The following is a 14,563-nucleotide window of genomic DNA, read 5'->3' on the forward strand; positions in this document are numbered from 1 at the left end:
AATGATCACCTCTCTAATTGCGTTGGTTCTTTTATCATTTCAAATATAACATTTTTTGTTATTATCTTGTTTTCTTTAAAGCAAACCTTTGCGTATATTACAAGTCTTGCCAAAATTTTCAAACTTCTTCCATCTTTAATTAAAGATTATAATTTGAACTGTTTTTAGTCAATTCAGTTCTTTTGTTTGTGTCAAGCTATCTCTCAATTTCAGACTGTAGCTCCATTTGGATTTTATTAGTTTCGTTTATGGATATATATTGAACGTGCATATTATCATTTTTTTTTTTGAAGAATTAAAATGAATTCTTAAGATGATGACAGAAAAATAAAATGAATTCTTAAGACTTCTACTTTTCTTTGGAGATTTGAGATTTAACATGCTCGAAGTCGATGTATAATTTTGATTTTTATTAAGTGGCTATTTGTGGTTGTCATTATCATTCAATAGAAATTCTTATGAAGTCGTGGAAGTTAGTGATTTCGACTAAAGTCTAAATGATTTGAAAAAAAAAAAAAATTGTTATTACATCCAACAGTCAGCTACATAGTTACTTCTGGATAGATCATTTGCTAACCACGTCCATTATATATATATATATATATAGTATAACTTATTCCAAAAAAAAAATGATCCAAGATGTTAAAGAAAAAATAAATCGATCTGTTCTGAGATGGAAGAAGAACAATAGGTTTTGTAGGTTACTGTAAGCCCAAGGCGCTCAAATTACAAATTGGTTTTCTTTATCGGGCTAGTGAGCTATACAATAGTCCAGTGCCAATAGAGGACTATATAAGGCTAACATTTACATACACATTGTTTACCTTAGGATGTTAATGTTGTGAGTCTACTATAAACTTTTCAATAGCAAGTTTATTTTACTAATAATATTTTTACATAACAGTCCAAGTTCTACAGCCACAACTTATTGGTAATTTGTATCGGTTTTAACTGTTCTAGTATCGCTTAGCGTTTACTTTACTAGCTAAAAAAATTATACCGTTTTATGTTACCAAAACCGTAAGTATGTGAATAATATTTATGATTTCCTTTAGTATTAGATTTCAGGAAAAGGAAATAATTATTTCTTACGCAATAATATAAGTTGTCGAGAAAGATGACTAAAATATATTCTATAGCATTTCAGATTAATTCATGTCGAAGGTAATTGCATATGTTGTACGTTGTAACCTCAACGACCACAACGAACGACCAAACCCTTTTTTACCGCCGTTGAGTCTACGATGATGCTAACTTGTAATCATATTATAAGAATGGTTGAACAAACCTTAAGCTACTTGTGTACAATGTCTCAATAATTTACTACCAATTCAAAAATGTGTCAGGATTCGTCAAAAATGTAATTGACAATATTAAAAGATTCAGATAAAAATATGGTTTTATTTTAAAAATGTTGGGCCAACAGCGGTGAAAACCATTCCACATACAAGTACCACATATGCTTTGCTTCAAAGTCAAGGCACAAGAAACGTGCATCGTTGACCCACCAAACAATACCATGCCGGAGACTTATAGTTCAATTTCAACATTCAAAGATCGAAATAGAGAAATGAAAATTAGGTTAGGCTCTCAAGATTTATTCTTATAAAAAGACGAGAAGAATCACATACAAAAATTAAACTTTTTGAGAAAAATTGAAGCAAGTCGCAATTCTTATAAAAACTATATTGTAAAAAATGTTTTAAAATAAAAAGGAGAATGTGAAAACATTCTATTCGATTGGTATTTTATAAATTTATAACTAAAAAAATTCTCTTACAAATACTTTAAGAATGAACTTTGATAGTTTGGCTATGACTTTAAGATATACCTTTCACATGACAAAACGTATTGTAGCTTTGACAACAACTAAGACCAACTTTTCTGCACATGTTAATGTTATCGGTCTCTATTAAATTCTACTTCATAATTTTTTTTTTTAAATACAATTGTTTTCTTTCATGCCTGCATTTACGGCTACATCTTTGCCACACCTGCTAACTAATCTTGGTCGATACAAAATTAATGTTTAGATCCTTTTCATATTTTGTAATGCCACGTATAAACATATATGTAAACAACATAATAAATTCCATTTCATGATATATATATATTTTTTTTCCATTTCATGAGATTTAATACTCGTTTCTCGAGTAGCTCTTTATCTTAGACAAAACAAAATGTTATTACTTTTACGTTAATGAACTTAATTAGGTAACGAATTGTGAAAACTCGAAACTCTAAAAAAACAATACATAATTAAAGTGTGAGCCAAGAAACGTATAGGGTTTCACTGGTAAGGGTATACCGCTTTGATAAATTAATAATCATCAAAATGCTATTTATAATGAACCTTTAAATTTTAGCGATAAAGGAAGAAAAAAACTATACTTTCAATTTTCTGATATTGTTTTCTCGTAATGATATTTTGTAATTTTAAGCTAATTTTTTACTGTTTCTTTTACATACTAAAAATTAGTATCTACAATTTTCTTTTAGTAACTAAATGTGAGTTAGATAATTGAATTTAGTAGGTAAAATGATGAAAATTAAGTTGATGTACGCATGTTTAATGTGTTTTCGGTAGAAAAAAATACGTAAGAAATTTCTGTATTTGTTTGACGGTGGAAAATAAAGGAATTAATTAAAATTTTCCGTCGGCAAAGTTTGAAGTTAGGAATAATATTTATTATTATTACAGATTAGAGAAACGCGTCAACACAAAAAGATTATATTCTGAAGAAGAAAAGAGTTATATATATTATTTATTACATATAGTGGGCCTAGGCCAAGCCCATTATCCAAACATATAAAGAGTAGAGCGAAACATGAAGCATCCGTTGTGGTTTTGATAGGGATAAAAAAAAGACACAAACGCGGCGTTGTTTTTTTCCGACAAGAAAAAAGATTCAAAATTTTCTCGGGAGAAGGTTTTGTCTGAATCATTTCTTTCGAGAAGTTTTGAGTTTTTCCTTTTGAAAAAATGGGTTTAGAGAAAAAATCTGCATTGTTGGAAGATTTGATTAAGCAATGCGGTGGTTGTGCGGTGGTCGACGGTGGTTTTGCTACCCAGCTTGAGATTCACGGCGCCGCTATTAATGACCCTTTGTGGAGTGCTGTTTCTCTCATCAAGAATCCTGAACTCATCAAAAGGGTTTGTAAAATTTTCGATTGTTTTTTTTTTTTCTCGTTTCCAAATTTTTGATTTTACCCCTAATTTTGAAAAGTTGTGGTTTTTAGGGTTTGCTATAAAGATTACAAAGCTTGAAACTTTTTTGATTCTCTTATTGTTAAAATTGAAATTTGAGATTTTGGGTTCAAGTGATTATTAGTGTAAACGCAGATCTCTGTTATTTTTTCCCAATAAGTTCGAGAACTTTTAGTTTCTGGGGTCTGAAGATTTGGATAATAATGGATAAAAGTTTGGTGATAATTTTGAATATAGGTTCACATGGAATACTTGGAAGCTGGTGCAGACATTGTGGTTACTTCATCTTATCAGGTAATGACAAGCAACCCTAATTTTTATATTTATTTTCATTCTCTTTCTTGTTTGACAATCTATCTGATGAGTAATTTCTATTGAGTAAAAGATTATGACGACAGAAAGTTCAAGATTTGTAGACTCACAACTTAAAAAAAAAGATACTTTTCTTCAAGATTGAACCTTTTTGATGTTGTAAAGATTACGAAAGTTAGGATTTTTAATTAGTTAAAATATATAGTCTGACTTCAGTTTGAAAGTTTTCATTTTTGGCTTACGGGGTTTGTTTACTTTTACAGGCTACTATCCCGGGGTTTGTTTCGAGAGGTTTATCGACGGAAGAGAGCGAGTCTTTGCTACAGAAGAGTGTAAAGTTAGCTGTTGAAGCTCGTGACAAGTTCTGGGACAAAGTGAGCAAAATTACAGAACATAGCTATAACAGAGCTCTTGTAGCTGCTTCTATTGGAAGCTATGGAGCTTATCTTGCTGATGGCTCTGAGTACAGGTACTCTTTTTAAGAGTAGATTGTGATATTGGTTTTGAGAAGTTACGTTATAGATGATTTGAATCGTAATAGTTAGTTAATGTTTGTCCAATATTCTTCTTGCAGTGGAAACTATGGTGAGAATGTGAATTTGGATAAACTAAAAGACTTTCACAGGAGAAGACTTCAAGTCTTAGTGGAAGCTGGTCCTGATCTTCTTGCCTTTGAAACCATACCGAATAAACTCGAGGCTCAGGTTTGCTTTTTGTCCACTGAAAAGATTGTTTCTTACAAAAATGTTGCTATCAGTCTCTCTCTCTCTTTAATATTTGCAAGTCTCTCTTCAAATTCTCAGGCGTGCGTTGAGCTTCTGGAGGAAGAGAATGTAGAAATCCCAGCATGGATCTGCTTCACATCTGTAGATGGTGAGAAAGCTCCATCAGGTGAGAGCTTTGAGGAATGCCTCGAACCTCTTAACAAAAGCAACAATATATATGCTGTTGGCATTAACTGTGCGCCTCCTCAATTCATCGAAAGTCTTATTTCCAAATTCGCCAAGGCAAGTAGTAGTAGTTGTTGAAACTTCTCTGGTTGAGACTGTATAGCAAAGTAACATTGAGAATCTTACTTTCTATGTTATTTTCTTTCTTTTCAGCTGACCAACAAGGCTATCGTTGTTTACCCGAATAGTGGAGAGGTTTGGGATGGAAAAGCCAAACAATGGCTGGTATGTTGTTTTCTCACTTATTTGTATCTAATTTCAAAACTAAAATGTATTCGTAGAAGACATATCAGTATGAGTTAATCACAGCAGCAGCCATGGAAATGCTTACTACAGTGATGATTTCAGTCAAAAGGGTCAAACTGCGTCTGAGCAACCCATCTGATTCTTGATTGAATGGAAAAAAAAGTTTAAGTCTTTAGTATGATCTATATAAATCTGACTGTTCTGTGCTGATTTTGTGTGAATTTGGCAGCCATCACAATGCTTTGGTGATGATGAATTTGAGATGTTTGCCACGAAATGGCGTGACCTTGGAGCTAAACTCATAGGAGGATGTTGCAGGACTACACCTTCAACCATTAAAGCTATCTCCAGAGATTTGAAAAGAAGATGAGTTTTTCTGAGAAGAAGATTAAAGATTCTTTCAAACTTGTTAACTAGCTTAATACCTTGACCATTTGTTAGGGCTATCTATCAGTGTTCTTGTTGTTCAAGTTTTCTTTGTTGTCTGATTATATGCATCGGTAAACTAGGCCTTGGGCTTTTTATATGTAAAAGCCCATAGTTGTCTTTTTATTATTAGTTATCAAAATTGCCCGATTTGAATTTTTAATCCAGCAGAAGCTGCAGAACAATTTAATTAACAAAGTTTTTAGAAAGTGATTATGCTGTTGATGAAACCACCAATATCAGAAGCATAACCAACGACATATGGTAACGAATTATTTACAGTTTTGCACCATATAACTATATATATGACCCATTTCGGCACAACATATATTTTGCCTATGTAATAATTTGTTTTTCAAATGTATACCGATTTTGTAGTCAAGATTTATGTCAGCAAAATTGTTTAGTGTATATCTAAAATAAATAATGTATATTATGTCAGCAAAATTGTTTGGTGTATAGCTAAAATAAATAATATGTTTACTTATACGATCATTTGAAAATAAAAAAGATTAGGGAATATGCACTAGATACCACAATTTTCAAAAGTATTTAAGAAACTACCATAGGACCCACAATGCATTCTCTCTCTTTATGTACAATTACTTTTATACCCATTATATATATTACATGTTATTTGTTTAAATATTATGTAATTTTTGTTTTGTGAACGAAATTATATATCGGTTTGGGTTCACAAATGAAATGGTTAGGATTTAAATTTTATAATTAGAATGAAATTATATGTCGGTTTGGGTTCATAAATGAGATGATTAGGGTTTAGATTTTACAATTAGAACGAAATTATATATCGGTTTGGGTCCACAAATGAAATGGTTAGGGTTTCTATTTTACAATTAGAACGAAATTATATGTCAGTTTGGGTTCACAAATAAGATGGTTAGGATTTAGATTTTACAATTAGAACGAAATTATATGTCGGTTTGGGTTCACAAATAAGATGGTTAGGATTTAGATTTTACAATTAAAACAAAATTATATGTCGGTTTGGGTTCACAAATGAGATGGTTAGGGTTTAGATTTTACAATTAAAACGAAATTAGATGGTTAGGGTTTAGATTTTACAATTAAAACGAGATTATTTGTCGGTTTGGGTTTACAATTAAACGTTATTTAGTTCAATATAACATGTAAAATATAAATATTACATGCTATTTTAAAAAATCACACCAAATATTTCACTCTTTCTATCTAACACTAAAACAGAAAAGGGTGATTATGTCTTTTCACTCAAAAAAAACATGGACCCTATGCTATTTTCCAATGAAAAAATGTTGTTGTGGTATTCTCTTAAATAACTATCAAAATTGTGGTATTCTCCTAATTAACCCAAAAGATTATTAAGATAGATACAAAAATCAGTAAAGATTAATGGTTTGTAAACAAATTATGTCATCTAATATTTTAGATCCACCAAGGTTGTAAGCACTTTTTATTAATCATCTGATGATGATCCATCAATTATTACATACAAAGACGAACACAATCCGTTTAAAGGCTGGGATATAAAGTGTGTGCTTGGCACAAATGAGTGACCAACAATTTCAACACATTTGGATAAAATCAATATGATAAAAAAAAGTTTTTTTTTTTAAATTTTTTTTGTCTTTGATTTCTAAACAAGCAAATGTTAAAAAGGATAAATTAGCATGACTTGTTCCTACCGAATTGCACTGCATTACTTATGTAGATAATATTTCTCAAAATTGGTTTATTTGAGTCAATTCGTTATAGTTGTTAACCAAAAAAAATTAACATTTAATCCATATATTTAATTTTAAATAAACAAAAACTAAATTGTACAAATTTAAATGTATAAATGAGGTATACATTATATTTAGAGTTACTATTTTTTTTACAAAGATATAATTTTGTAATATGCATAATTTGATATGAAAGAAAATAATAATATCTTTTGATTATTGTGAAAAAGGTTATGATTCACCAAAATTCAAAAAAGAAAATTAAACAAATAGTATTCATATTTATTATACATCAAGATTTTTTATATGAACAGAAAAAACAAATTACTAACCGTACATCATGTGAAACAAAACATTTTAACGTTTAAGGTAAGACAATACAATACTTACATAAAACTTTGAGATATCGACCGACTCTATACCCTTTATTAGTAGTTCAAGGAAATAATATAGTTGTACTATAACCAATATGTTAATAAAAACCAGATATTTTTCTTGTTATAGGGGGTTAAAGTTTCATATAATTATTATTTTTAAAACCAATTAACTTATAAGGATATATAAATCTGTAAATGTCAAAAACTTATATCATCATACAAGATATTGTGGCTAACATTACTGTATAAATGAAGATCACAACCAAAAATTATGGCTAAATACTAGTATTACATTTATTATAAAAATATAAAATATATTATTGCACACTTGCATAATACATTTGTTGTCGTAAACCTGTTTCTTATTTTTTTTGGTAATAATCAGAGCTTCTCTATATTTCATATGAAAAAATTTATCAATGTGTTATCTCTCTAAATGTATTTAGAAACTACTGTTAGAATTCAGAAATGAGCATTTGAAAGAGTCAAAGAGATTCTAAAATCCAAACAGAAAGGGACAAAGAGAAGACATGAAAACGTCTTCGCCGCATATTACGTGGCGCTTCAAACATTGGGTTACTCTGTTTCTCATAAAACACCCAAATTCGAGACCTCTTTTTCCTAAACTTTATTCTGCAAAACATTTTAGTTAGCTTTCATTTTTTATATTTAAATGCTTGACTTCGTGCTTGACTAAACTAGAATACAATAATCAAGTGGAATTAAAATGGAAGAATTTCGAAAACTACAAGTCTTACCCTTACATTACAAAACGAATGCATAGTTTTTACCCAAAAAATGAATGCATAGGACTTGTTTTGACCAATGGTTTGAGGAAACGGTAAGTAAAACTAAAAATCAACTCTTGTTGCTAAAAAAATTATCTGTTTATAATACCTAAAATTACTATAAAATATTTAATTTAAAAATTTCTGAAAATTTTATGCTAAAAGTATTACAAATATATTGGGTGATTAACATGGGAATAGATAAATTAAGCATGACTGTTTATCGACACCATTTCTCTCTTAAATAAATAGCTATTGCCTAAACCTGATTACTCGTGGGGTTTAACATAAACAAGTTTACGTATTATTTTAGATAAAATCTCGTAAGCTTTTAGTAGGTCTCGTGGATTTCAGTTTTACTTATTTCCATAAAACTTTTAATTTTGGACATTGTAATCGATTACAACTTTACAAGTTGTCCCCGTTTGATTTTATTAAGAATTTGTACGGTGGAGTTAAAAAATATTATGTGAAGTGTAAAAGAATAATTCCAAACGCTACCGTCCATACCATTTCTTTTATTTATATGTTTTTTTTTTATCATTTTGTGACTGTCAAAAAAATCCAGATGTCTCGTCTCACTAACTTCGCATCTAGTCTGCAAATCCCAATGGTAATTAACCCTTTTCTTTTTTTTACCTTACGTTAATCAATCGATTTATAGAATTATCTGTGATCGGTAGACAAATGTGTGCATCAGAATGATTTGATCTTTACCAAAAAAAAAAAAAAGAACTAATGCCATAATGATTTTACGTAAAATTTTGTGTTTCCCTTTATCCTATTTACCGAGTGACCTAATACAATATATATATATATATATATATATGTATATATATGTATATATATGCTCATGTTTATTATTTAAGTTCAAATTTCATATTTTTTTTTCAGTAATTAAATCAAAAAATATATGTGGCAGAAATGTAAAAAATTCGGTTTCAAAATTTACTGTTTACATTGGAATTATAGAACTGCATTTAACCATTAAAAAAAACTCTAATACTTAAACATATATATTTATTTAGGTAGGGTATTCAGAAAGAATAAAAACAGGTCTATAGTTATTAATCAGACAAATTTGACTCTAGAGCCTTTTAGGTTGGGGAAAAAGGAAAAGCTTTTGGATTGGGTCAGTGGTAAAAGCAAACAGCTTTTTGTGACATATATATAATATAATACATTACGGTCAGCAGCATTACACTTCCTGCTGGAGCAAGTCAACCGATCTGATGGCTGCTAAACATCTTTCCATGCATAATTTTGCATTTTGCTCCCCAAATTTTCTTGCGGTGGTTTACTTTTGATTATCGTTGCAAATAAGTGCATATACTGTATATAAGTAACACATTTTGAAGTTATATTATCCTTGACTATGCAATTGAATATAGTTAACTTGAGTATGATCCGTGAATATTTATATGATATAGAATCTCCCGCGGTTTGGTGAAAAATATAAGAATGTATAAAAACATATTAAATCACACAAACATTCTGATATACCAAAACCATCTCTCTCTCTCTATATCCATCAATGTCATAGATTTACTGTTTACCACATACTGTATATACAACTATAAAATATCTATGAATGTGTAATAATTGGAACATAGTTTTAACCAATGATATTTATATAGTATTAATCTGATTCGCTGGTAATGAATTTAATATCATCAGAGGTGACGAGTACCAAGAAGAAATGATCAGAAATACTTATTTTAAATTCAGGACCCTGTCTTAAAATGTAAACAACAAAATATTAGGGTTTTATATTCTTCCTCTTCTTAATTAATAGTATTTGCAGAATCAAAATGTAGAAAGCAGTATAAAATTTATACTATAAACTATAATATTGCAAAGGAAAAATTAATTATATATATGAAATGTTTATAGATCAGTGTTTAAAATCTCCAAAATACCCTCGTTTTTCCCTTACATAAACAAGAAAAACGTGGGTATTTTGGGTAAAATACACTAGTTGATTGATCATTAACAAAAACAAGAAGAAAATAAAGATATAATGAAAGAAAAGAAAAAAAACATCAAGAAACTGCTTCTACTAGTTATGCAGAGGATCCGGACAACTTGGTACCATTCTTTTACTGTCACTGATCCCTTTTCCGACAAAAGAATCCACCGGAGAAAGTTTTCCGGCGCCGAAGTACTTCTTCATTAGATCTTCTTGTATCTTAGCCGGAGCCGGAGTTTCTAGAGATACCCGAATTGCCCCTACCCGTGAATATACACAGAAGAGATGGAGTAGAGAAGAAAGCAAGATCACCATTAGTAGAGTAGTAGTCAAGGAGCTTCTCCATTCTCGAGCATGAGTCATATCCCAAACATAAAAAACCCTAACATAAACATAAAGTTGTCTTCTTGATTAAACCCTAATCATCAATATTTCTCTCTTTCTCTCTGTCTTCTCTTCTCTGGGTTAGATCTATCTTTTGTGACTGTTTCTGAATTTGAGAGAGAGAGAGAGAGAAAGGGAGAAAGAGAGATTGTAGTTTTGTTTTGTGAGAAGAGGAGTGGCTTTCATGCAAATTTGAATGGCCCACGTGAATGGGTATATATAAATACAAGACAAGATCTGAGTATTTATTAATTTAGATTTTTTTTTTAGTTCTATTATTACTAGTACATATTTCACATATCTAATTATGATTAACAGTGGTATAGTACTATTATTGGTGTTTGTGTAAATATTATTTAAGCCAGTACGAGCATATGTAAATTATTGATTATTTCAAACAGATTTGTCTCTTATATTATGGAATTTTTCAAGAATTACATATCTTTGTTTTGTAATTTTTGTATTGGTTCTTTAGACATAAGGGAAAACATAAATTTGAAGAAACCAATAAATGCATCACCCACCAACGTACTTACCCATTTTTGGAATGAATTTCAAATTGTTGTCGTTTTGGAGTTTGCTTTGCTATTTGCATAGGGGTAGAATATATAGGTTAACTTTAGAACAATATTGATGTAATAATATATAAGTGCAGTTATACACGAAACTGTGAATTTAGTAGGTTTGAATGTGGATCACTGGATCTTGAATATAAGAAAGAAATTGTGTCACCATTATCTTTTTTGATACATGACGAGAACATTCTTGACTAATTAAAACTAATAACAGTATTATTGTATTGTTTACGACCTACTTGGTGTTACAAAAAATAAAATATACCAACAACGAAAAAGTTTTATAGTATATTATAACGTAAGCTTCTTGTATTTATTGAGAAAAATTCTGGAGAAATGTGACGTAAGGAAATAGTGATTACGTTTGGTAATGTTCAATACAACACAAAAATATAATGATGAGTTTGGATTGTTTGAGAAGAGTTTGGAAAAAGGGTGTCGTTTCATTAACTGCACTTTGCCGTTTTGTGTTTGTTTTGTTCATCTCTTTCTCCTTTTTTACTTTCGTCTCTTCTTCTTGCCTTGTTCCGCATCTTCCTCTTCGTGTCAGAATTATGCAAGATCCCATCATTATCAGTATGTGATACCAAAATCTTTTTTGTAATGCTTCAGACAAAGAATTATATAATTATGGATATATCATCATAACGTATATGTGATCAAACAAACAAAATAAGGTGAGACGTTTCACGTTTGACTTGACGATCAATAATACTAATTAACTAGATAATAACCCATACTTGGTAGCACGGAGAATTTTTTTTATTTTGTTATTTGTTAATATTATGTTTATGTTGTATCATTTATTTACATGTTATATAATATAGTACTATATGGTGAATTTTGATTCATATTAAACTACTAATAGGTAGGCATGGAAACTACTACCGATACCCGTATTGGATCCGTTTTTCGATTTGTATCCGTCCCGGAAAAAGATACCTGCAGCTTTAGGGTCGAGTGAAGGGTATAATAATTATATTATCCATAATAATGATCGAGTGTTGGATATTAATTTAATTTTTGAGCGTCTCGTTACCCGTCTCATTACCCGACTCATAAATACACGTTAATATTTTGTAGAATAATGTTACCAGCGTGAGGAAATATTTATGTAAATTTGGATTTGTTTGTTACAAAATAATAGTAGAAAATTTACTAATTCTTCACATTTTATAAAATCATATATTAAATTTAATTAAGGTCATACTCTGATTTGGACCCGTAGTTGGTACTACTATTTTGGTTTGGTGCAATATCAAATTTATTAATTATACATTCGGTAAAGCCAAAAAAATCCAACAAAACATGTATTGACCCGTGATTTGGTATTACAAATTGATGTGATCGTGTTTAGAGATCTTAATATACCAAATTTACAAATTGAAGTTATTGGTATAACATGTTGTATATTAATTTTATAGGTGAAAATTACAATTAAGTTATGTATATTATCAATATTATACACTTAGTATTGTTCATATAGTGAATATTGTGTATAAACAATTAAGTTTTAGCCAATTGTTATTATTTCCTCAGATTTATGAAACAATAAATAGAGTTTTATTATTTTGTAAACAAATCTAAACTTTTCTTTTGTTAGTTATTAGAATAATTAAAATATAATAGCATTTTCGTAATATGTCACATCAGAACTGGTTAAAATTTTAACAACATAGCTTAAATAAGTATATAGATATATTATAAAAAATATAAACAATGTTGTATCCTAATTTTAATATATTTGTTATTATTAAATGATTTAGATATGTAAATATTTAATTTTAGTTTTATAAATAAATTTAAGCTTTATAATTTTCTAAATAGTTTGTTATTGTTTCCTAAGATTTCTGAAATAATAAATAGAATCTGTTTAATTATTTTATTACATAATTTCAAAATAATTTTATTAAATAATTTTAAAATTATTTTATTCATGATTTCTTGTAATCTAATAAATTAATAATTACTATTTTTTTGGATAATCATTTTCAGGTTACAACAAATTAATATTAAGATTCTGTTATTATATTTTGTATTAAAATACAGTGGTATTTTATGTAATATTTTACATGGAATAAGGTTATTTGTTTAAAGGTTGCTTAAATAAGTTTATAGATACTCTATGCGAATGAAGAAAAAAAAATGAGAATGCAATAATTCCTAGTTATATTGTACGATTAATTATCGCTTATTTTGCAAATTGGATTACAAAATTAAAAGAAGAAAAAAAACATAAACAAGCGTGAGCCTTGATTTTTTTTTAAATCAACAATTTTTTTTTTAAATTACATATATTCCATCCATTTCAAATTAAGTTAGTTTTTAAAGTTTCAGTTCAATATACGTTTTGAAGGCATATAACATTTTTCACACATATCTATTATGGCTATGATATTGGAATATTGTAATATTTCATCTTTAACAAAAAAAAAGAATGTGTAATTTCATATTATTTTAAATCTATATTAATTTAATTGAGGAGGACCTTTCATAATTCTTTATCAAAAATATATATATATAGGCCCTGTTCTTTTTTAAGTTGCTGGATTAGCGACTGCGGCATAAAAATAAACAAGGAAAGTCCTCATTGTTACGAAGAAGCATCGCTGCCGTTGTGAATAAGAGTCGCTGTGCTGTTGAAATGAGATGTCGCAACGGTCGTCAGAAATTCTGACGATTCTTCTCTCTCCTCAGCGATAGTTTTTTCACTCTAATAAACACGTCTGCGTCATCATCTTGCCACTGCCGTTGTCGTTTTGATTTTTGATTGACGTTATTGTTATCGTTATAACGTGTCGCAGTGGCTGATCCAGCAACACAAAAAAGAATAGGGCCATATCCTATGTATATGCTAATATATAAATAAAGAAATATATCCTATGTTCACTTTTATTATTGGTTTAGTGATGACCGATTTCAAATCTGTAAAAAAGTCTTTTAATCAAAGAATTAGGGAATCTTGTTTTTAGGAAGTACCAGTTCTTTTGGTAAGACTTTGAATTGTTGCTGCATACACTCCATACTACATAGTGCATACTACCATTTTAGTATAGAGTAGAATGGACTGTAGTATGGAGTAAACAGTGGTAGGCATAACACCATACAATAGCATGCATAACACCATATCATTATTAATGGTAAAAATCGAATTATGGTATGAAGTGGTGTGTACAAAAAGATTAAAAACAATTTTAATAATATTTTTAATCATAATTAACTAATAACTATTACAAAATATTTTTTAAAAACTACAAATCGAAATCTATTATTCTGATCATCCCATAATCAGCAATATTGTCTTGTATGTTTGCAGCATTTTCATTTTGAATACGGTCTCGAAGATTCTGCCATCCTAATCCTCCCCCTGTTTGGTACGGTCCTCTATGAGTATACCACTCATAATAATCAAGTGTATCTTCGATCTGGTTTTTTCTAATTAGTACAGAGTAATAATAATATAATTATTTTGACCAAAAAAAAAATATAATTATTAAAATAAGATCAAATAAAGATATGTGTAATGCTAAATAAATTCAATTAGTACAGAGTAATAATAATAATATATTATATATATATAATAATAAATTAGCTCATCATGCTT

The 14,563-nt window shown here is 29.1% G+C and overlaps 2 protein-coding genes across 2 annotated transcripts; one reads left to right on the forward strand and one right to left on the reverse strand.

Annotated features, from left to right (window-relative positions):
* Positions 2,849 to 5,305, forward strand: LOC104710370 (homocysteine S-methyltransferase 1-like). The gene is made up of 7 exons (XM_010426948.1): positions 2,849 to 3,154; positions 3,446 to 3,502; positions 3,784 to 3,989; positions 4,095 to 4,224; positions 4,324 to 4,527; positions 4,624 to 4,695; positions 4,946 to 5,305. Exons 1-7 carry the CDS (start codon positions 2,984 to 2,986, stop codon positions 5,084 to 5,086), a joined length of 981 nt encoding a protein of 326 aa, XP_010425250.1. The 5' UTR covers positions 2,849 to 2,983; the 3' UTR covers positions 5,087 to 5,305.
* Positions 9,907 to 10,559, reverse strand: LOC109126541 (CLAVATA3/ESR (CLE)-related protein 27-like). The gene has a single exon (XM_019230209.1). The coding sequence runs from the start codon at positions 10,361 to 10,363 to the stop codon at positions 10,091 to 10,093; it is 273 nt and encodes a 90-aa protein (XP_019085754.1). The 5' UTR covers positions 10,364 to 10,559; the 3' UTR covers positions 9,907 to 10,090.

Source organism: Camelina sativa, chromosome 9, assembly GCF_000633955.1.
Source record: "Camelina sativa cultivar DH55 chromosome 9, Cs, whole genome shotgun sequence".
Taxonomy (NCBI): domain Eukaryota; kingdom Viridiplantae; phylum Streptophyta; class Magnoliopsida; order Brassicales; family Brassicaceae; genus Camelina; species Camelina sativa.